The sequence below is a fragment of the Schistocerca gregaria genome, chromosome X (genome assembly GCF_023897955.1).
Source record: "Schistocerca gregaria isolate iqSchGreg1 chromosome X, iqSchGreg1.2, whole genome shotgun sequence".
Taxonomy (NCBI): domain Eukaryota; kingdom Metazoa; phylum Arthropoda; class Insecta; order Orthoptera; family Acrididae; genus Schistocerca; species Schistocerca gregaria.
The window spans coordinates 417,976,249-418,001,919 of record NC_064931.1 but is presented as its reverse complement, the minus strand read 5'-3'; the positions used below and the strand labels follow the sequence as shown (position 1 = coordinate 418,001,919).

The window sequence follows — 25,671 nt, the reverse complement described above, 5'->3', positions numbered from 1 at the left end:
GTGATTGTTCATCACTTTTATACCTGTATTATAACTCTACACACTATATTTTACTATTGATCAAAAAGAGTTATCTATGTTAAGTATGATGAGACGTGTTATTACACCTGATGGTAACCCATATGACTGGAACTTGTAGTGAATAAAATTTTTGTTTTCAGTCAGCTGCTTATCTTTTTAAATACAATGTTCTTTCATCTATGTGTTTCTTTGTTGCAATGATTTATGTACTGTGTTTCTACGGCAGGATTGTGGAACATACAGAAATGTGAAAACCAACACTGATTGTTATCAATCAGAAGCACAGCTTACATTAGGTACATTTCATCTTCCATTCATGTGAGTGTATGCACTTAGCATTGATCTACACAAGGAGGTGGAGAATTTATGCATAATGGCATTAGGAAGTTCACATGAAAAAATTCCATGTTTTACAACTTTACTACGTCATCATCTCCTAGGTACTTCTATTTTTGAACTTAATACAAAATGAAAACCTGGTTCCTTCTACACAACCTACTATTTTTGGATTAATGTGAGTAATTTAATATTTAAACATTGTATTTAATTAAAATATATAACCAAAAGTGGTCCCTCTCCACAGAAATTTCTGCAGAGATATCCTTTATTTTCTTCACATTCATAAAACCTCTGGTAACTCCTGTTTTTCCCCCACAGAAATTTTCCTCCACCATTTTTACTGGATGGAAATGGAACACACACACAAAATAACTATTACTTCTAACTCAACATATTCTTACAAAGATTTTCACTGCCATGTAAAATTTTGGTGTGATGAAGATTAGGATTTAAAAAACACTTCATTTCACTTATTGTAACAAATGTAAGCATGTACCTGATAATATGTGGTGACTCAATACATGGAAATTAGACCTACTGGTAAATGCTTTGAACATAGTACATAAGAGGAATCTGATTATTTCCCAACCAAAAGAGTGGAACTTTTAAACTGTGCTGTAAGGTAATAGCTAATTCTTTCTCTTGGAAACATTCATGGTCAGATGAGACATATTTTAAAAATCCTATAAATTGGTGTTTATAAACAGAATATTATAACAATAATGGTAATTAATTAATAGAACAATACAAAAAGTAGGGAAAGGCAACCACTCACCAATGGCAGATTGATATGTGGATCACAGTAACACAGAACGGTAACAGCAGTCTCAAGGCTCGCTGTTGCCACAGGTGTGTGTGCCACAGGTGTGTGTGTGTGTGTGTGTGTGTGTGTGTGTGTGTGTGTGTGTGTGTGTGTGTACAGGCGTACATGTGCATGTGCGTGTTCGTGTTTACTGTTTCATGTTGTGTGTTACCATGCTCCACTACAGCTCCAATATGAAACAGAATTTATTCCTATCATACAGCACTTCTCAACTTTGTAATATAGATATGAAATAACATATGAACACAATTGCTTACCACTTTTGGTCTGAAGGGTGGTTCTAGTTCTCTTCTCTCAAGGGCATCCCAATCAATGTTCCTAAAGAATGGTTGATCACATACATCGCCAGCTGAGCATTCTGGAGTTCCCAAACGTTTGCTGATATCTTTCTCCAAAAGCTGTTGTTAATTAAGAATTATAATATTATAGAGAACTGGTTGTTAAAACAGACATACAATGGGTAAGCATAATTAATTTGATATAGTACACAGATGTAACAGGAGTTGTCCATAATAAATTTGAAGATATAACATCCATGTAACATTACCCAAGAGCAATTCTCCATTAAAGATTATCTTTGTCAATCTGATGGTATGTACTGGTATGTAATTGATATATTTCATTGCTGTATTGAAGTATACCATCTCATAGACAAACAACACTACACTGATGTACATTTAACATTATTAATAATATTCGTTACAATAAAGAATAGTATCTGCAATAAAATTTCCAGAGTACATGATGTATTTAGCGCACAAGTGAAGAACTAACCACACAAAATAGAATTTGTATGAGCTTCATAAAACCATTATTTTCAAAGAGTACCTCTCAATAAAATTATATGATTTACTCTAGTGCCTATTTATTATTCTATGAAACTGTAAATGCTCTTCAATGAAAAAGAAATAAAAATGTTACAGTCAATTAACTTACCAGCACAAGGATATTTTTGGCTTCCAGTGAAAGAAATCGTGGATAGTGAGGGGTCTCATTGCAAATAGACCAGAATAATTCATTGTCATCACAGCCACTAAATGGGGACACTCCAATTAGCATTTCATACAAAAGAATTCCAAACGACCACCAGTCTACACACTGGTTATACCTTTGACCCTTAATAATCTGTAAAACATAAAAAAAAAGTTATGTTTTACTTTCATTTCTTGTATACGCTTCTCTAACCTTCTTAAAATTTTTATCCGTGTGCAATTTAGTAAAACTTACTACTTCAGTACCAGAGAAATGATACTTTCCACTTTACCAAGAAACTATCTGTCACAGTGTATTAGTAAGCACCTGTTTTCCTGTATTCAATCAAATCCCTACAATGCAACAAGTTTCATCAAATCTAATCACCTCAGTGGGTATGGAACACCATTTTACTACAGATGTGTTGTTGCACTCTGCTGGAGAGTAAAAATGGTGGAGATCCAGAGCCATCTTAAATGAAATGCAAAAATGTTTTGAGCAGAGGGAGGAAAGCATGCAGGCGTTCTTGGGCTCAAAGGGGGCTTTTGTTGAATGTGACAACCTGTCAATGCATATATTTGGTAAAATAACAACTTAGTCTTCTAGCAGAGGCTAAAAATCCCAAAATGCATGTCAGCTGTCTCCAGCAGAAGTTCTGAGCTCATACACACTGTGGATTTGACTGTATCATCATAAGGATGTGGAATCTCATTTTACATTCACACCACAAATTAATTTTTAAATATGACTACATGCTGAAAATATATAATTTTTTTACTTTATTTTAATTTTATTGAATAGACATACATGAGTAATTAATTCCTATCCATCACCTCTTACACATAACAATAATAAAATTTCTTCTGTGGAAGAGAAGGAATTGTCAAGAAGAAACTTCCTCAGTTTGTTTCAATTTTTACTTTGCTGTCTGTCAGACATTTTATATCACTGGGTAACTGCTCAAAAATTTTTGTTGCAGCATCGTGCAGACCTTTTTGTGCTAAAGACAACCTTAATAGGAGTAATGAATGTCATTTTTTCTTCTGGTATTAATTATGTACATCATTGTTCCTTTTGAACTGTAGTGGATTATTTACAATAAGCTTCAGGAGGGAATAAATATACTGTGAAATAGCAGTCAGGATACCCAACATCTTAAACAGATGTCTGCAAGATGGTTGTAGCTGAGCACACCATATTATTCTTACAGCACATTTTTGACCAATGAAGACGTTCTATCTTAAAGATGAGTTATCCCAGAACATTGTTCTGTATGACATTATTGAATGAAAATATGCAAAATATGTCATCTTACTGATTTGTCTCTTCCTAAGCTTTGCAATGATTCTAAGTGCAAATGTAGCTTAACTAAGTTGTTTTAGGAGTTAAAAAATATGCTTTTCCTATTTAAATTCTCATCAATATGGACACCTAAGAATTTTGAACTTTTCACCATATTTATTGTTTCTTCCTCATGAGGTAACAATTATCACTGGTGTACTACTGTTAGATGTGCAGAACTGAGTTTGTTGTGTCTTTTTAAAATTGAGCATGAGACCATTCACAGAAAACCAGTGAAGAATAAATATGATGAAAAGTTCAAAATTCTTAGGTGTCCATATTGATGACAATTTAAATAGGAACGACATATTTTTGAACTCCTAAAAGAACTTAGTGAACAACATTGTTTACCATTTCTTCTATTTCTTGGAATGATCACAATACTAGTGTCATCTGAAAAAAAGCTAATTCTGCTTGTTCTGTATTAGACAGAAGAACAACAGTGGACCTAAAATTGAGTCTTGGGGGAGCCCATATGCTATTTCTGCACAGTCAGAATTACATTTCCTGATTGTATTGGTTGAATTACTACATATAACTCTCTGCACTCTTTTGGTTAGATATGACATTATCCACTGGTTGGCTATGCCATAAATCCCATAAAACCTCAATTTATCTACGAGAATACTGTGATTCACACAGTCGAATAGCTTTGATAGGTCACAGAAAATACTAATCAGTGCTACTTTACTATGTAATGTTTGTAAAATTTGGTGAGTGAACATGTAAATGGCATTCTAAACCGAGCAATTATTCTTCTGAAACCCAAACTGTGATTTGCTGAGCATATTATTGTTACCAAGACGAGATATTATTCTAGAATATATCACCTTCTGAAAGATTGTGGAAAGTAATGTCAGCAGTGAAACCAGTTGGTAGTTTCTGACATTTTTCTTATCACCTTTCTTAAAGAGGGCTTTAACAACAGCATATTTCAGTCTCTCTGGAAAAATGGCTTGAGTTAGTTTCAGATAAGATCAGGCTTATTATATGGAAACATACCTTTAGACTCTATTGGAAACACCATCAAAACAAAATGATTTCTTTGTTTCAGAAGGAAAAGCTGATGATACATTCATACAACTGAATTTTATGAGAGTGACTTTTTCCACATAATGCTGCAATTTCTCTTTTGAACTGTTTGGACCTGTATGGCATTTATACCACATACTATAAATTGCTTTCACCTATATTTAAAAAAAATGTTTATTATATGTATTTGCTACTGGTGACCCATCATTTATAGCCCTTGCACCCAGTTCAATAGTAATGTTGTCCTGTTATGTGGGTGGTTGCCGTGTCTCTCTTTTCACTACATTCCATACATCCTTCTGTCTGTTGTCAGAATTACTGATTTCTAACATTATGCCCATGTTCCTTGATTCTTTAGTGACTTTCTTAATAATTTTGAGTAGATTCTGTAGTGTGTAACTACTGCAGGATCTCAACTTGTTCTTGCTGACAGATACAGTTCCCTTTCCCCACATAATTTAATCCCTCTAGTCACCCATGTTTTTACATGGCTGTTTAATATGCTTTCTGATTAGCTTATGCAGAAATTTATTTTCAAGTAATGATATGAATTTATTAGGGAATAGATCACATCTCATGTTCACATTCAGTGCATTATAAATTTCATCAAAAACTGGTTCAAGTGGCTCTGAGCACTATTGGACTTAACTTCTGAGGTCATCAGTCCCCTAGAACGTAGAACTACTTAAACCTAACTAACTTAAGGACATCACACACATCCATACCTGAGGCAGGATTCGAACCTGTGACCGTAGCAGTCACGTGGTTCCAGACTGTGGTGCCTAGAATATAAATTTCATCCCAGGATGAAACCATTCTTAAAAGCATTTGTCCTGGAGTTATCAATTATTCTAAGTGATTTTCATTGATGGGTAACCATACTGTATGGCACTATGTTATTTATCCCAAATAACTGCGCATCATGATCAGACATAGCATTTGTTACTGGGTAAACAGTTACTTTCTTGCTTTGAGCCTCACCTAGGAAAACATTATCAATTAGAGTCCTAACGTCTTTATGTTCCCATGTTGGAAAGTTAATTATTGGGAGTATTTTGTAGGATCCAAATAAGGTTTACTGATCATTTTTCCAGTCAGAATCATCTACATTCAAGTCACCACAGACTATTAACTGCTTGCTGCTGTCTGATAGACAGCACAGTAAAGGAACCAGATTCCTCATAAGCAATTCAAAATTTCCTGGTAGGGATCTATATGCACTTACAATTAAAAGTGAAATATTTTTCAGTATTAATTCACAAACACACACTTCTATTTTTCTCAGTGTTCTTTATTAATATATGTAACAACACCTCCTTTACCCATATTAGTTCTGCATGAGTAAGTTGCTAGGGTGTAATCTCTTATATGTAACTTATCTAACTCTGTAGTTATGTAGTGGTCAGATAGGCACGGGATGTCTGTCTTCTCAGAGTTCTCTAAATTTTTCAAACAGACAAGTAGCTCTTCTACCTTATTAATCAGTTTTATAGTATTTTGATGAAATAAGCTAACTTACTTTTCATTGCATACTTAAGCATTTTGTGGGGCTCTTCTGTTATTTTGACTTCTATCAAAACAGGGTGATTCTAATCTAATAACAATGCCTTTCTGACACTAGTAATCACAGAGACCTTGCTTTGTATGATGCAGAATCAGTCTTACATTTTTTTGTACCAGACATTGTACATGATATATTCTGGCAGGGTGTAAAAACGCATTTGCAATCTCAGTCACTAACACTGAGTTGATCAATTTTGATGAAACTTGTCACAATATAAAGACACAGTTTAAGGTTGATACACAGTAATACACAAATGTGCCACAGTACCGAACTGATTGCTAATGAGAGCACTCTCATTTCCTTTCTCTCAAAGCAGTACATCACAGGCAAAAAGGGTACATGTAGATGCAGAATGATCTGTAAACTACAATAAAATCACTGTGCAATAACAAAAAAACAGAACACCAGTTGTCTATTAATTTCTAATTCTACACACTACACAAACTATCTAACATTACAGTAAACTCTGTGGTTCAATGTTATGTAATACATAGCCTAGTTTAGCATTTACCACAATACTGTCTGCATAAGACAACAACGGATGGCCGTACTCAAAGGGCATACAATCAGAACATTTTCTCCCAACTTTTAAGATTGTGTTTACTCTTTAATTAGTCAATTAATTAACTGATTCAGCATAAAACACTCTCACAATCACACAAGCACACAAACTCACGCACATGTGACCACTACCCCAAGAGCAGCTAGAGCTAACGGTCATGTGTGTGCTAGGTGGGGTTGCTTGTGTGAGTATGTGTTCCCTTTCTGAAGAGTGCTTTGGCTAAAAGCTCAATGTGTAACAGTCTTTTCATAGTGCCTGCCTGCCGCTCAGTGTGATATTTTTATGGTGAGTATCAATAAATCCCTGTTGTAATATTCTTGACATTCCAACCTCAACTTTCAATTGCTAGATAACAATTTTGTTGAGGAGTAAGTAAGAAACTACCTCAATAGGTAGTATTAAAAACTGAGTATCATTAATCTATTATACTCTATTTGTCATTAGAAATGTTACAAATAAACACAGTAAATTTAGCAGAAAAGATGCTACTTCAGAAATAGTTACTGATTTCTAGTAGTTGTAGTAGTAGTAGTTCTAGTAGTAGTAGTAGTAGTTTTTCTCTACTAATAATTGGTTAGTATTTATTTCACTGTACTGATAGCTTTTGGAATGATTATGAATGACTGTAAAATAGAACTGGAGGTGCATGTGATTAGACTGCTGCCCTCCTGTCCATTAATGCTGCCTTTTGAAATTGGAGCAACTACTTCTCCTGTAAGGGACTCTTCAGTTGTATGATTGATGCTGAGAGAAACCTGTCACATTACTGCCACCAAGGGAAAAAACTGTTAACATTGGAGATCATATGGTGGTCTATGTGTGACACTCACATAGACTGACTGATCAGCCATGTAGATAGATACAATGACTGAGTATTATAAGTGCAACATTATCTCAATGGTGTGTAATGTTATATCTAAAGTACGTAAGTATCCACATGACTAAATGACTGTGTTAGTTACGATTACTCATCTCCATTGGAAGAATAGACCACAAAAATAATAGAACATGAAAACTGTAAGTAAATATGGTGCTAAATAGAAAATTTCTGTTTGCTGTGACCCACAGATTATTCTTTTTTCAATCTTGTAGACACTTTTATTTGAAATATTTAAGTGAAAAACAACAAAAATCAAAACACTTGGCAGTTCTAATACATAGAAAAGCATTTATAAACTGAAAAACAATTTTTCTCTGCAGTTTTTATAGAGAAAGTTGGTAATTGTTCAGTTATGAAATAGCTGAAGCCTTCTTCAGTTGCAGTTGCATTTTAAAACTGAACAATTATCTCAAAATGTCTAATTAGAGGGAATTGCAAGACTTGATGTTCCTAAAAGTAATTTAAAAGGAAATGGTCACATAGAACAGAAAAGATCGTTAAAAACATTCCTTGTTGTCACTGAGATGAATGATAAGTTAATGCAGAGCTCCTCATTTTTTTCCCTGAAGATTTCTGCATTATGTAAGTTCTGTATTTAAAAAGACATAGCACTGTAATGACTCAGAGAGAGAGAGAGAGAGAGAGAGAGAGAGAGAGAGAGAGAGAGAGAGAGAGAGAGAGAGTTATGTTTTCCCAATGTGATCTGACTGCTGAGAATTTTAGTTGAAATGATCCATTCTACAGATTTTCACATAATGTAGAACAAAAATCAAGGAGCAACAAATGATACAGTTAATAATATATCGTTAGAGTCAACTGAAAATTACTTAACAATATACTTTCACAATACATTTACATGTGCATAAAATTTCTAAATATGTATATTTCTTTCACTGGGGTGCAGGTTTCAAAATGCCTCATTCGTACGTATCCAGAGCTTGAGCATACAGATGACCACTGTGATAATGGTGTCTGACTTACAGCTCTCTGCAATAGGCCAGGCAGATGGGAAGTAGAATAGTGCAAGATCAGGACTGGTTTAACTCCCAGCCAAAATGTGCAATAATGTCTCAAATAAAAGTCTCATCATTTGATTGCAAATTTTCATGGTGAAGTCAGATGTTCAGAGCCCACTTTTTTATGCACCTGTCACATAAAGCATGATGCAGCACAATGAGATTGTCAGTGTTAGTTTTGGCATTGACAAAGATTTTCCCTAGGTGAAACCCCCACTAACAGACTGCAACATATGTCTTAGAACTGAGCCATGAGAACCTCCTCCATGGACTGTGTCCTTTGAGTTGCGTCATTGTGAAGAAAAGTAACACATGCACATTGTGGAGGCATGCTTTCATTGAGATGTGTAACATTAAGCTCAGAATTCATTACCTGTTGCCATCCCTTGCATAAGATAAAGAAGAGCTGACACACAATACTCTTAGGTTGTTAAAATATGATATTAATCCAACTATACAGGCTTTCATGCACAGTGTAAAGATGACTAAAATCCTTCTGCATGTTGTACTTCACCTTTGTATTAAATATAAAATACTTTAAAATATATAAACTATAAAACTGACATTTTAGCCATCTTACAAATCACCCAAGGCTTACATGGAGGATTCTTCCCACTTTTTACAACTGATAAGGGAATAGAAGATACACTATGTGATCAAAAGTATCTGGACACCCCCCAAAATATATGTTTTTCATATTAGGTGCATTGTGCTGCCACCTATGTCAGGTACTCCACATCAGCGACCTCAGCAGCGCATTAGACATTATGAGAGAGCAGAATGGGGTGCTCTGCAGAACTCGCAGACTTTGAACATGGTCAGGTGATTGGGCGTCACTTGTGTCTTAAGTCTGTACGCAACATTTCCACAGTCCTATACATCACTAGGTCCACTGTTTCAGATGTGACAGTGAAATGGAAAGGTGAAGGGACACATACAGCACAAAAGCGTACAGGCTGGCTGCATCTGTTGACTGACAGAGACCACCGATGATTGAATAGAGTTGTAATACGTAATAGGCAGACATCTATACAGACCAGGAGGTGAGAGAATTTGGATTTCATTGTCAAGTGGCTGCTCGTTAGTCACACATCATGCTGGTAAATGCCAAACGATGCCTTGCTTGGTGTAAGGAGCGTAAATATTGGATGATTGAACAGTGGAAAAACATTGTGTAGAGTGATAAATCACGATACATAATGTGGTGAGCTGATGGTAGGGTGGGAGTATGGCGAATGCCCACGCTGAACGTCATCTGCCAGCATGTGTAGTGCCAACATTAAAATTCAGAGGCAGTGTTGTTATGGTGTGGTCATGTTTTAAATGGAGGGGGTTTTCAGCCCTTGTTGTTTTGCATGGCATTATCACAGCACTGCCCTACATTGATGCTTTAAGCACCTTCTTGCTTCCCACTGTCAAGAGCAATTCGGGGATGGTGATCGCATCTTTCAACATGATCAGTCACCTGTTCATAATGCACGGCGTGTGGTGGAGTGGTTACATAACAATAACATCCCTCTAATGGACTGGCCTACACAGAGTCCTGACCTGAATCCTATAGAACACTTTAGGGATGTTTTGGAACACCAACTTCGTGCCAGGCCTCATTGACCGACATTGATACCTCTCCTCAGTGCAGCACTCTGTGAAGAATGGGCTGCCATTCCCCAAGAAACCTTCGAGCACCTGGCTGAATGTATGCCTGTGAGAGTGGTAGCTTTTGTCAAGGATAAGGGAGGGCCAACACCATACTGAATTCCAGTATTATTGATGGAGAGTGCCACGAACTTTTAAGTCATTTTCAGCCAGGTGTCTGGATATTTTTGATCTACATCTACATCTACATCTACATCTACATCTACATCTACATCTACATCTACATCTACATCTACATCTACATCCATACTCCGCAAGCCACCTGACGGTGTGTGGCGGAGGGTACCCCGAGTACCTCTATCGGTTCTCCCTTCTATTCCAGTCTCGTATTGTTCGTGGAAAGAAGGATTGTCGGTATGCTTCTGTGTGGGCTCTAATCTCTCCGATTTTATCCTCATGGTCTCTTCGCGAGATATACGTAGGAGGAAGCAATATACTGCCTGACTCTTCGTTGAAGGTATGTTCTCGAAACTTTAACAAAAGCCCGTACCGAGCTGCTGAGCATCTCTCCTGCAGAGTCTTCCACTGGAGTTTACCTATCATCTCCATAACGCTTTTGCTATTACTAAATGATCCTGTAATGAAGCACGCTGCTCTCCGTTGGATCTTCTCTATCTCTTCTACACTCCTGGAAATGGAAAAAAGAACACATTGACACTGATGTGTCAGACCCACCATACTTGCTCCGGACACTGCGAGAGGGCTGTACAAGCAATGATCACACGCACGGAATGGACGCACCAGGAACCGCAGTGTTGACCGTCGAATGGCGCTAGCTGCACAGCATTTGTGCACCGCCGCCGTCAGTGTCAGCCAGTTTGCCATGGCATACGGAGCTCCATCGCAGTCTTTAACACTGGTAGCATGCCACGACAGCGTGGACGTTAACCGTATGTGCAGTTGATGGACTTTGAGCGAGGGCATATAGTGGGCATGCGGGAGGCCGGGTGGACGTACCGCCGAATTGCTCAACACGTGGGGCGTGAGGTCTCCACAGTACATCGATGTTGTCGCCAGTGGTCGGCGAAAGGTGCACGTGCCCATCGACCTGGGACCAGACCGCAGCGACGCACGGATGCATGCCAAGACCGTAGTATCCTACGCAGTGCCGTAGGGGACCGCACCGCCACTTCCCAGCAAATTAGGGACACTGTTGCTCCTGGGGTATCGGCGAGGACCATTCGCAACCGTCTCCATGAAGCTGGGCTACAGTCCCGCACACCGTTAGGCCGTCTTCCGCTCATGCCCCAACATTGGGCAGCCTGCCTCCAGTGGTGTCGCGACAGGCGTGAATGGAGGGACGAATGGAGACGTGTCGTCTTCAGCGATGAGAGTCGCTTCTGCCTTGGTGCCAATGATGGTCGTATGCACGTTTGGCGTCGTGCAGGTGAGCGCCACAATCAGGACTGCATACGACCGAGGCACACAGGGCCAACACCCGGCATCATGGTGTGGGGAGCGATCTCCTACACTGGCCGTACACCTCTGGTGAACGTCGAGGGGACACTGAATAGTGCACGGTACATCCAAACCGTCATCGAACCCATCGTTCTACCATTCCTAGACCGGCAAGGGAACTTGCTGTTCCAACAGGACAATGCACGTCCGCATGTATCCCGTGCCACCCAACGTGCTCTAGAAGGTGTAAGTCAACTACCCTGGCCAGAAAGATCTCCGGATCTGTCCCCCATTGAGCGTGTTTCGGACTGGGTGAAGCATCGTCTCACGCGTTCTGCACATCCAGCACGAACGCTGGTCCAACTGAGGTGCCAGGTGGAAATGGCATGGCAAGCCATTCCACAGGACTACATCCAGCACCTCTACGATCGTCTCCATGGGAGAATAGCAGCCTGCATTGCTGCGAAAGGTGGATATACACTGTACTAGTGCCGACATTGTGGATGCTCTGTTGCCTGTGTCTATGTGCCTGTGGTTCTGTCAGTGTGATCATGTGATGTATCTGACCCCAGGAATGTGTCAATAAAGTTTCCCCTTCCTGGGACAATGAATTCACGGTGTTCTTCCAGGAGTGTATCAACCCTATCTGGTACGGATAGTGAACAACCAACTGACATTATAGTCAGTTTCAACATCAAGTTTCTCTTCACCAGTATACCCATACAGGATGCCATTCACATCCTAGAGCAGCAGATCCCATCTGATGTCTCATTTGGTGCACTTATGACTGTCATCGGTGTACTTCACATGACAGGGAAAACAGTACAAGCAATTAAATGGAATGATGATGGGCTCCCCTGTCTCCCCAGTCAGTGTGGACCACCTCATGGCAGCTTTTGAGCAAATAGCCTTAGTTTCCATGCCATTACAAATCCATTGTAAGCTACAGTATGTGGACAACACATTCATTATCTGTCTACATGAGGAAGTGGGATTGAGAAACTCCCATCAGTACTTTAACAGCCTGCATAAGAATATATAATTCATGCACAAAACTGAAAATAACAGTGTAATACCATTTCTGGACATGAAAGTGTACAGAACCACCAGTGGTAGTCCGGAAGACATGGTGTTCCAGAAGGCAGTACCTGGAAGTGGAGAGCCATGATCACACAGCTCAAAAGTATTCTGTCCAGCATATGCTGATTGCTAATGCACCTCAAATAAGTGATGCTAATAATATCAAAGAAGAATTGAGGGAACTACATCACAACTTTTACACTGACATATATGACAACAGTATTATAAGAAAAGGACAACTGGAATACAAGAGAAAATGATAAGGAAGAGAAGCTTCTGCTAGTGCTCTGACTATATGTGAAGAGCTTCAGTGAATGGCTAGGCAACATCCGCCACCAAAGAGATTTCAAACTGGTCTTCTGCAGCAGCCACAGCACCCATGATGTGATAGATACCACCTAGGATGAAGTGAGCAATGTTAATACTGCAAGAGTATATGAGCTATTGAGCTATATTGTGAGTGCAGAGCTGCCTATATAGGACAGACAGGGAGTACAGTCAGCACACATGTTGCAGAACATGAACACTCTGTGTGATCTGAAAAAAAAACAATGAATTGGCAGAAGGGGAACATCACCATGATTGTGAACATGATTGTGGACAACTTATCATGCTCCAGGAAGCTTGTGTGTACCCAAAGGAGTTGTGGACACACCAACACCAAATTCGAGGGGTAATTGACAATAGTAATCAAAACACACACACACACAGAAGTATTTTACATTTTATACAATGATGTGGCACATCACCCAGAAGAATTTTAATCATCAGGTTCTTCATCACCCAGTGGGCACTGATTTTTGCAAAGTAGAGTGTCCCATTCAAAATATCATCTGCTATACCATACAAAATATGGAATTCCTCTACCAAAATTCACAATAATTCATGTATCAGCTGTGCCATGGCTATGGATATTTGCTGACTACTTCTGCAACCACACATACACCCACAATTGATGGGTTGCCAGTCTGCAGTCATACAGTCTACACATTGACAAGATGGTAATGGCCAGTGCACGCACTACATGTACGTAAATTTTCCAGAAAATGACCAAAGTATTTCCTGTGGCCACCATAAGCCACCAGTCTTGCTGCTAGCAGAGTACACCTGAATGAAAGTGGTACTCCAGTCAAGTCACACCCTCCACATCAAAGGCCTTTCTGCCTGCCTATTTAAAATGCCTCTCAGTGACTAGCAGTCAGCATTCACTCAGCGTCAGCTCCATACTATATTTTGGTTGTACCCAGCAGCTCGTCAACTGATGAGCACATGCTCACCTGGCATTCACTCATCAAATGCTCCAGACTTTACACTGGCTCATTACCCAGAGTACATGTCCATCCTTCAATCTTAGCTCAGAGTATACTCTGAGTTTTACATTGGCCCCACCCAGGGGCCCTTCCTACATAGTGCATGCTGAGCTTCCTCTGCTGGTATTGCACATAAAACTAAATGCCAGCCAGGTCTTGTGAATTTCAATGGAGTTAGTTGACAAGGCTTCCCTCTACTTGAAATTTACTAAAGATCTATGGCTACTTGCCAGGTGTTTTGTCTTCTTGTAACTGGCTAACGAATTGCAAAGTGTTCATTATGTTATCATAAATAAAATATGTTCTTTGTCTACTTGGTAGCCAGTATTTCTTCGTGCACCATACACCAACCACAACAGAATTTTCACACTCGGTGCAGGTCCCATTTGCTGATTATGACTGGGGCTATGTCACTGCTGTTTTCATTACTGGATACATGGCTATTTGCAGTAAGAGTGTAAATACTACAGAAAGCTTCACAATGCTTTGTGCATTCAGCACTTGCCAACTTACTCACCACTGTAGTGAAACTTAAAAGCTTGCAGATCAACCACCACTTGGAGATACACGCAGTGTTCATAACATATCCCAGTCATTTCAGTACAACAGTATAGCAGTAAAGAATTACGGTGCATTATTTTTTGATACACATACATATGCACTTAAAATTACAGTGAACATAATTTTTTCAGTAGGAATTGCTGACTGAAAGGAGGAAACATATGTAGATAGTTGAAGTATGAATTTTTCTGTATGGGAATTGAAATATTTTGTAAATTTCCTACACTTCTGCATTTTATAAACAATCTAGTCCAACAACTGAAAATATAGACATATGTTACAGGACTCACTATTTTGATCCCTTGTCTGCATATTCAGATAATACAAAATCTCACAAATGGTAGAGAATACATTGAATTACAAATATTAGTAAATAAACATCCTTATTACAACCAGGGAGTCTGATGTATGCTTTATGAAATTTATAAGGCAATGTAATTTTTTATGTAGCACACACTGCATGTAAACATACACTCTGCAACATCTGATTGAACAATGGAAGCACCAATAAGCAGAATTTATGAAAAAGTCTTATTTCTCATATCAATCGTCCGAGCAAAATGTATGGTCTTTTCCCCCTCTCATAACAGTATTTAATTAATCTCAAAGTTTCTTTACTAATACCTTGAGACAATGAACTAGTTAAATAGTTTTTATGGAACAGTGCAGTAGGTTGTTTATAAAGGAACTCTGCCACTCGGATAAAATATTAATTTTGAATTCAAGTGTACAGAAAATGGAGATAATATCAGAAACCATACTACTACCAGTTTAGACACCGTGACCTAGATTTTAAAATATTTCGCAGGAGTCTGCAACAGGTTTTAATTTTCTAACCAACCAGTGAACACTCACATTTTCCTTCTAATACTTCTGTATGTGACATTTTACTAGACAAACAAATACTCCTGCCCTTGCCTAACATAAAGGTGCACATTACAAGAAAAATTTTACATAACATTATAGTACAGTATACATATAAAAACTATTTTCATAGTGTGCTCAGTAAGCCCCCAAGCTACTTACAACAACAAACAATCATAATGGGCCCGATAATCAACTAATAACATCTATGAACTGTTGACAAAAAGGATAACAATCCTCCTTACACTGTAGGACTACCAATGTCACACAGCCTCACCCCATAAGCATAAGACAAGACTGATGGACTTAGTATAAAGTACACCATATCAGGCCCTCCCAGTTAGCCATGTGGTCTAACGCACTGTGTTTGGAGCAGGAAGGCGTGCCAGTCCCCGGCATGAATCCACTCGGCAGATTAGTGTCGAGGTCCGGTGTGCCGGCCAGCCTGAGAATGGTTTTTAAGGTCCGCTTCAGCGAATGCGGGCTAGTTCCACTAAAATAAATAAATGTCGTGTGACTAGGGCCTCCCAGTGGGTAGACCATTTGCCGGGTTCAAGTCTCTCAATTTGACACCATTTCGGCGACTTGCGCGGCAATGGGGCTGAAATGATGATGATTAGGACAACACCCAGTCCCTCAGTGGAGAAAATCTCTGACCCAGCCAGGGATTGAACCCGGGCCCTTAGGATTGAATTCTGTCATGCTGAATACTCAGCTACTGGGGGCGGACAGTTCCCTTTATTCCGCCTCAGTTATACTATGTCGGGGATTGCTGCACACACACACACACACACACACAGACACACACACACACACACACTGCCTGCATGTACATGTTCACCATCATTACCACATTTGGGTTTACACTCATATGGTGTGAGCGTCACTGGAGGGGGGATGGGTCCACTGGGGGCCGAACCATACAATAACCATGGGTTCAGTGTGGGGTGGCAGTGAGGTGAGAGGACTGGTATAGGGTGTTGTGAGGTTGTGAACCACTGATGGCTATGGTGGGGATGAAGCTTCTCCATCATTTCTAGGTCCCCATTTCCATACAATACAATACACTATATTAACAAGAAGTCCAGTGATAAATAAATACATGCCACTACATCTCTTTCTCTTTACAACTAAATTCTGGAGGTGTGAGTCACTTCCTCCATTAACTTGATTAGCTCCATCTCAGTTGGGGAGCCTGCAGCAGTGTCAGTTACTAACATTGCCAAAGGAAGTGGATAATTAAACAGTTTCAAAATCTGACAAAACCATTTTACTTTAAGAACCAATTCAAGGGCTGTATTGATTACTAAGGAATACTTAAAACACTAAAAGCAATTTTTTGACAGTTTGAACTGTAAGGGCATGCATTTCATTTGATTCAAATGAAACTTCTAGAAGTGATTTACCTCTGGAGCCATGTAGTCTGGTGTTCCACAAAATGTGTCAGCCATTCTGTCAAGAAATATCTGCAACTTGCACATACCAAAGTCAGCGATACGGATATGGCCCTCATAGTCTAGAAGAATATTGTCCAGCTTCAGGTCTCTGAAAAGGAAACAAAAAGTATGTTTCAATATATTCATACAGTTAAAACACATTTTAAGTTCTCCATTTTATTAGAACTGCAGTAATTAAATGAAACAAAGTTATTGTATAAATGCATAGGTGCAACCTTTTGCATATATTTTCACATCATTTGACACGACATTAAATTAAAAAAATATATAGTCACCACTGTACAACAAGACTTGTGGAAACTTTCTCACAGGATATTATGTAGAGCACACCAAAGAAAAAATTCTCTTTACTTAAGTACATTATTTTTTTAATACACTTATGTTCAGAAAAAAAAGAAAATAGAACACATTGAACAACTACTGACAGCATATTCATATTCACAGAACATGTACATTAGTACGTTCTGCAGAAATAATTAGCATTTGAAACATGTTGGCCTGCAGGTTAAAGGTCAACACTGATACCGCAGCACAGCGCCATCTACCAGTAAAATGAGCCTGCAGCTTTGGTTGTCACTATAAACCACAAGTAACGGATCTACATGACTTGAGCATGTGTTAAGGTTGCCTCACAGATGTATACGCAAACTGTATCATCAAATCAGTGAGTCTGAAAGACAGCAGATTATTGGCATGAGAATATAAGGTGCATCCATCTGGAGAATTGCTGCTCATGTGGGATGAGGTATTTCAGCAGTGCAATGGGTGTGTGCAGAATGGTTCACAAAAGGCCATAGAACATGATGAGGTGGGTCAGGTTGCACCATCCAGACCACCCCTGAGAAGATCAACACCTCTTCTGAATGGCATTGGAGGACAGATGTGCATCCTTCTTGGCTCTGGCACAACAGTGGAAATATACTGTCAGGGATGACAGTCCATCGCCGTTTATTATGGGATGGGTTACGTACGCATAATCCACCTCTCCACTTACATTTGATGAATGTGCAGAAACATGCCAGATGTTAATTGTATATGGAGCAACATCACTGGGGACAGGAAGGGCATCAGATAATGTTTCAAGACAAATCCAGGTTTTGTTCACTTAAAAATAATTGCCGCATTTTGGTTCGCTACAGACAGGGGAAGCGGAATCAACTGCATTCACACAAGACATACAGTGCCGATGCAAGGCCTTATGCTATTGTGTGCTGTTGGGTACAATAACAAATCACAGTTGGTGCATGTCCAAGACACTGTGACCAGTGTCACCTACTTGAATGACTTCCTGCAACCTGTAGCTATACACCCTTTCTGCACAACACCCCAGACATCATTTTTCAGCCAGACGATGTACGATTGCATATTGCTGCATGAACAGGATGTCAGCCTTTTGCCCTGGCCTGGCAGATCACCAGACTTGTTGCCAATCAAAAATGTGTGGGGTATGACAGAATGATGGGTGCAATCTGTGACTCGATGCCAACCACCGCAGATGATCTTTGGAACCAGGTGAATTCAGCGTGGATGGCTACACCACAGGACACTATTTGCATCTTATGCACAGATTGGAGGAGCATAAAATGTAGATCCAAGAAGCTTTGATATTGGGTCTGCTCCTATTCCCAACAGATAGAACTTATGTCAATTGACTTCACATGACTATTAGGAAACAAAGGAAATGACTGATGTATGGTGCATAGACATAAAACAGAACACGGTATTAACTAGCTTTTGAGTCCTGGTTGTCCTTGTGACAGAAAGTACACACATTTACATACACAACCCGACAGACATCCAGAAGGATGCTACCATGGCTATGCCGATTATTAGTGAGCAGGTCTCTGAGGTGGTGGATGTGGGGAGGACTTAGAGAAGGGAGCATGGGGCAAGGAGGGAATAGCAGAGAAGTTTAGGCAGAAGCAGGAAAGACAGATGACTTAGTGGCTGCACAATAAGACAAAATGAGTTGGAAGGGGTTGGGAATATGAGAGACAGAGAGAGAGTAGAGAGAGGGGGAGTGAGGAGGCAAGGAGGGGGGAAGAGAGGAAGGTGGAGACAGAGAAGGTGGGGGGAGAGAGACAGAGACAGAGAGACACAGAGAGAGAGAGAGAGAGAGAGAGAGAGAGAGAGAGAGAGAGAGAGAGAGAGAGAGAGAGAGAGAGAGAGAGAGAGAGAGAGAGAGAGAGAGAGAGAGAAAGGGGGGGGGATGCCTGCATGGGGTTGGAAGGTGGAAGTGGTGGGATAAGGTATTACACATGCTGGACATGGATTGAATGCTATTATCAATGACAGAAGAGGAAAGAGAGAAGGTAAGGTGAGGCAGTGGGAAACAGGTTAGCAGAGGTTTGGCCTAGGGGATTACAAGAATGCAGGCTATGCTGAAGAGACAGTTCCCACTTGCATAGTTCACAGAAACTTGTGCTGCAAGGGAGTGTCCACATGGTGTACACTGTGAAGCAGCTGTCAAAGTCATTTGTGATGAGACGTGCAACAGGTTGGCAACTGAATTGTCAAGTTTTCTGTTTGATACAGTTTGGGTAGTCCACAGACAGACAAAATGATTTGGAAGAGAAAAGTTTCACAGTACTGCAGCACAGCTAATATGTAATATGGCTGCCTTTTATTGGATAGGAAATGTCTGAGACTGGGCTGTGGTAGTAGGTGGTGGCTGGCAGGGAAGGTGGGAGGGTGGATGAATGGGAGAAGTGTATGACCAATGGACTGCAAGTTTGGAAGCAGGATTGGAATAGAGATAGACAAGGATATATTGCAACTTTTGTAGGTTGCAGAACGCTACTTTGGATGGTGAAGGAAGGAATTTGGGTAGAACATCCACCTCAGGGCATGATAATAGGTAGTAAAACCTGTGATGAAGGATGTGGTTGAGTTTTTCAATGTCAGTGTGATAAACTGGGTTATCAGAGGAGAACTGTTCAGCAGATAGTTAACAGATTTATGAGTGTCAGACGAGGAGCTCGCATGGGAGATCTGTTTGGAGATGAGCTGTTTGGGATATTGATAAAGGCTCCAGTATGGTTATCAGCATATTTTGACAACTTCTGCCTTCCATTACAGATGCAGAATCCACTGATGACGAGGCTGTATGGAAGAGACATTTTGATATAGAACAGATAACATTTGTAAAAGTGGAGGTACTTTTGTGCTTAATATGAACAAATGTATGGAGCCATTTGAGAGTAGGAAACTGACATCTAGGAGGTCTGAGATGGGAAGGACCAAATGAAGTAGATTTGGAAGCAGGTGTTGAAGTTATTAAGGAAAGAGTGGATTTTGTTCTTTCCATGAGCTCAGATCATGAAAATTTCATCAATAAATCTGGCCCATACTAGAGGATTTAGGTATTCACTGGACAGTTAGGGTTCTTCCAGATGTCCCATAGAGTGAACAGATAAATAAAGCAACCATAAAGCTCACTCTAGCACGTTTGGGATTTAGAAGTGCCTCTCACTGAGTAGAACTGAAGAGCAAGCAACAAGCTTATTTGATATACTTTCATTTTGTGCTGTGTTACAGAATTATCCTTTGAGGCAATATAATTATGTTAAATAAAGTATTCAATCAATGATTCATTCATTCATTGTCATATTGAGTTCCATAAAACCTACCATGAAGCAGAGCCTTTAGAGTTGTGAAATAACTCGTGATATAGATTAACAGGCAGAAGCAGCTGCTGCAGTCAACTTCTGTATGTATTGTTATTGTTGTTCTGGTCTTCAGCTCAATGATGGTTTTGATGCAGTTATCTGTGCTAGTCTACTCTGTGCAAGAAGGCTCTTCATCTCTGCATAGCTACTGCAACTTAGATCCATTTAAAATGGCTCACTTTGCTCAAACCTTGGTCTCACTCTGTAATTTTGAACCCCATAGCTCCTTGTATTAAAAAACTGATGATTACTTGACATCTCAAGATGTGTCTTATCAACTAATCCCTTCATTTACTGAAGTTGTGCCACAAACTTTTCCCCAATTTGATTCAGTATCTTTCCATTAGTTATTCACACTACCCATCTAACCTTCAGATTAGATTAGATTAATACTAGTTCCATGGATCGTGAATACGATATTTTGTAATGATGTGGAACGAGTCAAATTTTCCAATAAATGACATAATTAAGTTAATTTAACAACATAATTAAGTTAATATAACAACTTTCAATTTAATTTTTTTAAATTTTTTAAATAACTTTTTTTTCTTAATTTATATCTAAAAATTCCTCTATGGAGTAGAATTTTTAATTTCTTCTTAAATACTTGTTGGTTATCTGTCAGCCTTTTGATACTATTTGGTAATTGACCAAAGAATTTAGTGGCAGTATAATTCACCCCTTTCTCTGCCAAAGTTAGATTTAATCTTGAATAGTGTAGATCAGCCTTTCTCCTAGTATTGTAGTTATGCACACTGCTATTACTTTTGAATTGGGTTTGGTTGTTAATAACAAATTTCATAAGAGAGTATATATACTGAGAAGGTACTGTGAATATCCCTAGATCCTTAAATAAATCTCTACAGGATGATCTTCAGTGGACTCCAGCTATTATCTGACTACACGCTTTTGTGCAATAAATACTTTATTGCTCAGTGATGAATTACCCCAAATTTGATGCCATATGCAAGCACTGAGTGAAAATAGGTGTAGTAAGTTAATTTACTAAGATGTTTATCACCAAAATTTGCAATGACCCTTATTGTGTAAGTAGCTGAACTCAAATGTTTCAGCAGATCATCAATGTGTTTCTTCCAATTTAATCTCTCATCAATGGACACACCTAAAAGTTTTGAATAATTTTACAAGGAACCACTTAGTAATTTTCTGAAAGACGTTATTGACAATTTCATCAATTAATTCTTGTTTGTCAGGTGTGGTTACTATACTTGTATCAACAGCAAAGAGAACTAACTTTGCCTCTTCATTAATATAGAATGGCAAGTCATTAATATATATTAAGAACAACAAAGGACCCAATACCAACCCTTGTGGAACCCCATTCTTCATAGCTCCCCAGTTTGAGAAATGTGCTGATCTTTGCTTCTTCAGCACCATGTTCCAAAAGCTTCTCTTCTCTTCTATTCGAGACCGTTTATCATCCATGTTTCATTTATGTACAAGTCTACACTCCAAATACCTTCAGAAAGGACTTACTAACCCTTAAATTTTTATTTTATTTTAACGAATTTATCTTTTTTAGAAACACTATTTCCAGTCTGCATTTCATATCCTCCCTACATCTGTCATTATTAGTTATTTTGCTGTCCAAATAGCAGAACTCACAGACTACTTTTAGGCTCTCATTTCTTAATCTAATTCATTCAGCATCACCTGATTCAATTTGATTATGATCCATTACCCTTCTTTAACTTTTGTTGATGCTCATCTTATACCTCTTTTGAACACACAGTCACTTCTGCTACAATGCTCTTTAAAGCCCTTTGCAATCTCTGACAGAATTACAAAGTCATCAGCAAAACCTTAGAGTTTCTATTTCTTCCCCATGAATCTCAATTCCCTTTCCAAATTTGTCCTTACCCTCCATTACTGATTGTTCACTGTACACACTGGATACATAGGGGACAGGCTAAAGATGTGGATAACATTTTGATCCCTGTATTTTACCTCTGCTACGTTCTGAATTTCAATGAGTGTATTCCAGTAAACACTGTCAAACCCTTTCTGTAAGTCTAAAAATGCTGTAAACATACGTTTGCCTTTCTCTGTTCTATCTTCTAAGATAAGTCACAGGGTCAGTACGGCCTCACATGTTCCTACATTTCTTCGGATCAAACCAGTAATCCTCAAGATTGGTTTCTACCAGTTTTTTTTCACTCTTCTGTAAACAAGTCTTGCCAGCATTTTTCCACCATGACTTTAGGCAGTCCATTCCAAAACTCATATTATCCAATTAAAAATAAAATGTTTTAAGCCTATTCTCACTTGCTTCAGTACCTGATGCATTGACTTGTTTGTCAATATTCAGTCAAAACTTGCTTTATCAAATAGAAATCATTAGCTAAAGATTGAGTGTAGTTCCAAAACTTGTCTCATTTACTCCAAATGTCATTCCAAAGGTAACCTTATCCTAGCAACCAAAGGAAACATGTAATAATTCTCCCACAATTTTACAGCTGATGTCAATGAGGTCTCAAGAAGTGTGCAAGTTCATGAATTTATAAGATTATAATGGAAGAATGTATTACTCCAGCTTCAAAAGGCAGAGGAAGATGCCACAAATGTGATCCTGCTTTATGGAAGTTAATGAAAGAAACATACAAAAGGTAAGGAAAATGTCATATTCTTGCACTGTGATTGCATAAGTGGTTTAGGTTGTTGGGTCAATACTAAATCAGAACAACACTTTATGTATTCGTTGTGAACACATTGCAAATATTAAAAGTCACTAATTAATCAGGAATGTAACAATTATAGTCCTGCGATTTAATCAAATATCACACTCAGATTTTATTATTTATTTCTTTTTGTTTTCCACTTGTGTCAAAGAGCTATTGTGAGACCATTATTGTACTGTTATAGACATAGGGCAATGGAACCAAAGCAATATCCACAAAGCAATGATAATGAACCAATGTAGAAATGCAGGAAAATGAGGATGTGTGATACTCAGCAGTTCCATAAGAACTTCTACAGCTGTTCCAACATAATTGAGCAAGATCCTTCCATAATGAATAGCTCACAGGAGAAAAGCCTAAAATAGACAGAAGCACAAAACAAGGTAGCTGTAAGATGAGTGTTGCTGTTGAGTGTTTTGTGAAACTTGCTAGTGCCAATAAATTTCCAGTTACAGAGCAGAAAAAACCATTGATCAGTGTATATGTAAAGACAGATAATTTCAAGTATCACTACCAAATTGGTGAAATACTTAGAGGTGGTGCTAGACACAGGGCAGAATATAATACAAAGACGTGATGTCTAAAATCTTTAATTGAATGTCTGAAGTGTTGTAAAAGTCACTACTGTCAAGAAAATTCTTGCAAAGAAAATATCTTCCATGGAATGTAAGCACTGTTAAGTTACAAAGAATTTATAATGCACAGGTTTGTCTAGAGCAGAAAGTGAAACAATGGTTCTTTCACAAAATTTTTACAAGAGGTGACAACATTGCTACCAAGACAGCTGCTAGTGTATAAAAGCCTAATTCTATCACCAGAGAAAGTTACAGGATTAAAAAGGGAGTTTGTGAGAACTGAAATAACACTGTCAAACAAATGACTTTTGAGCTTACAACTCTTCATCAGTGCTAGAGGAGGAGACATCAATTCACTCAAGAAAGGAAACCAGGAACTAAAACTGAAGCAAAAATCAAATGAAGGGATGCAATACACAAGAAAGAATCCATCCAAGTGGTGAAAAGTGTTGCACAAAGGCAGTTCTTCAACTACAAAAAGGACAACAAACTCTGCAAAAACAGTTACATTTTTTGATATAAATAATTTATAGGAGTTATTGTGAGACCATTACTGTATTGTTACAGACATGGGACAATGGAACCACCACAATATCCACAATGCAGTCATAATGGACAAATATAGAAATGCAGGAAAATAAGGATGTGTGGTACTCAGCAGTTCTTTAAGAACTTCTATAGCTGTCGCAACGAAGGTGAGCAAGATTTTTCCATACTGAAATACCACCAAATGTACAATCCCATTGTAACAAGAATGATGGAATTGATGTACTATTAACAGGTGAACTAAAGGAGCTCTCAATATTATCCATTATGAGCATTGGCTTAACCAGGAATTAAGTGATGGTTATAATCATCATTATCATCATCTTGCAAAAATCAGTGAGCAGAAAATGAATGGTCTTCTGGGAAATAATGACAACAACAAAAATGAATCATCAGGAAACAAGAGTAACATACTTTTACAAACAGATACCCCTGGCAGAAATCAATCTTGCTTGTCCCAAGAGAAACATCAAAGCACAGCAATGACTAATGTATTGAAACATGGAATGGGAAGTAAACATGTTGGAGACAGTGACTTTCAGACAAAAAATAATGCTAGGAAATGAATTTATCATTTGTATAATGTAGCAAAAGATGTAGCACAGGTTCCTACGAAAACCGTGCAGAGTTTTGTAGTTGTGAATAAATCTAGACATACAGTAGTTGCCACATTGCCTCATAGGCATGATCTAATTTATAGTTCATGTGTAAACAAAGAAATTTAGAAAATAAACATTGAAAAACAAAAACTGTGTTCAGAATACACTAAATGTGATGTACTGGATATAAGGAAGCTGTACTGTAACTTGCATAAGTAAAGTTACAAGAAAAATTGTTAAAGAAGGACTTTTAAGGAATAAAATTATCCATCAGATTCCTATAGGCCTATGTCCTATTGGCAACAGTAAAGACAGTAAAATGAACAAGAAATAAGAAAGAAAATGCAACACTGCTGGTGATCCTAATTTAAATTAAATGTATGTGATGCTGTCAATGAGATACCCAACTACCAATTCATGAATAAACCCAATCTAAAAATTTTATCACCATAATGTACAATTAGTGACCATATTGCTCAAATATCAAGCATGAAAGTAAAAGGCAGAATTTTTAACACATGTCTTTAAGAACCTCATGTTGAAGTTATATTCAGGACAACATGAACTATTTCAACAGCTTACTAAATGAAGGTTTACAAACATAAGACATCCATGAAAAATTCAGCACTTTCACTGATATATTAACTCATTTCCATCAAACTGAATTACAACAGAAATCTGTAGCCATAAAAGGGAATTATAGAACAA

At 38.4% G+C, this 25,671-nt stretch overlaps 1 protein-coding gene across 1 annotated transcript in view; it reads right to left on the bottom strand.

Annotated features, from left to right (window-relative positions):
* The window catches only part of LOC126298441 (titin-like), a 171,230-nt gene that overhangs the window by 8,595 nt on the left and 136,964 nt on the right, over positions 1-25,671 (bottom strand). Inside the window, exons 5-7 of the mRNA XM_049989769.1 lie at positions 16,826-16,964; positions 2,120-2,308; positions 1,441-1,581 (exon numbers count right to left, since the gene is read on the bottom strand). Coding sequence (XP_049845726.1) covers positions 1,441-1,581; positions 2,120-2,308; positions 16,826-16,964 — 469 coding nt within the window. The remainder of the gene's footprint in view (positions 1-1,440; positions 1,582-2,119; positions 2,309-16,825; positions 16,965-25,671) is intronic.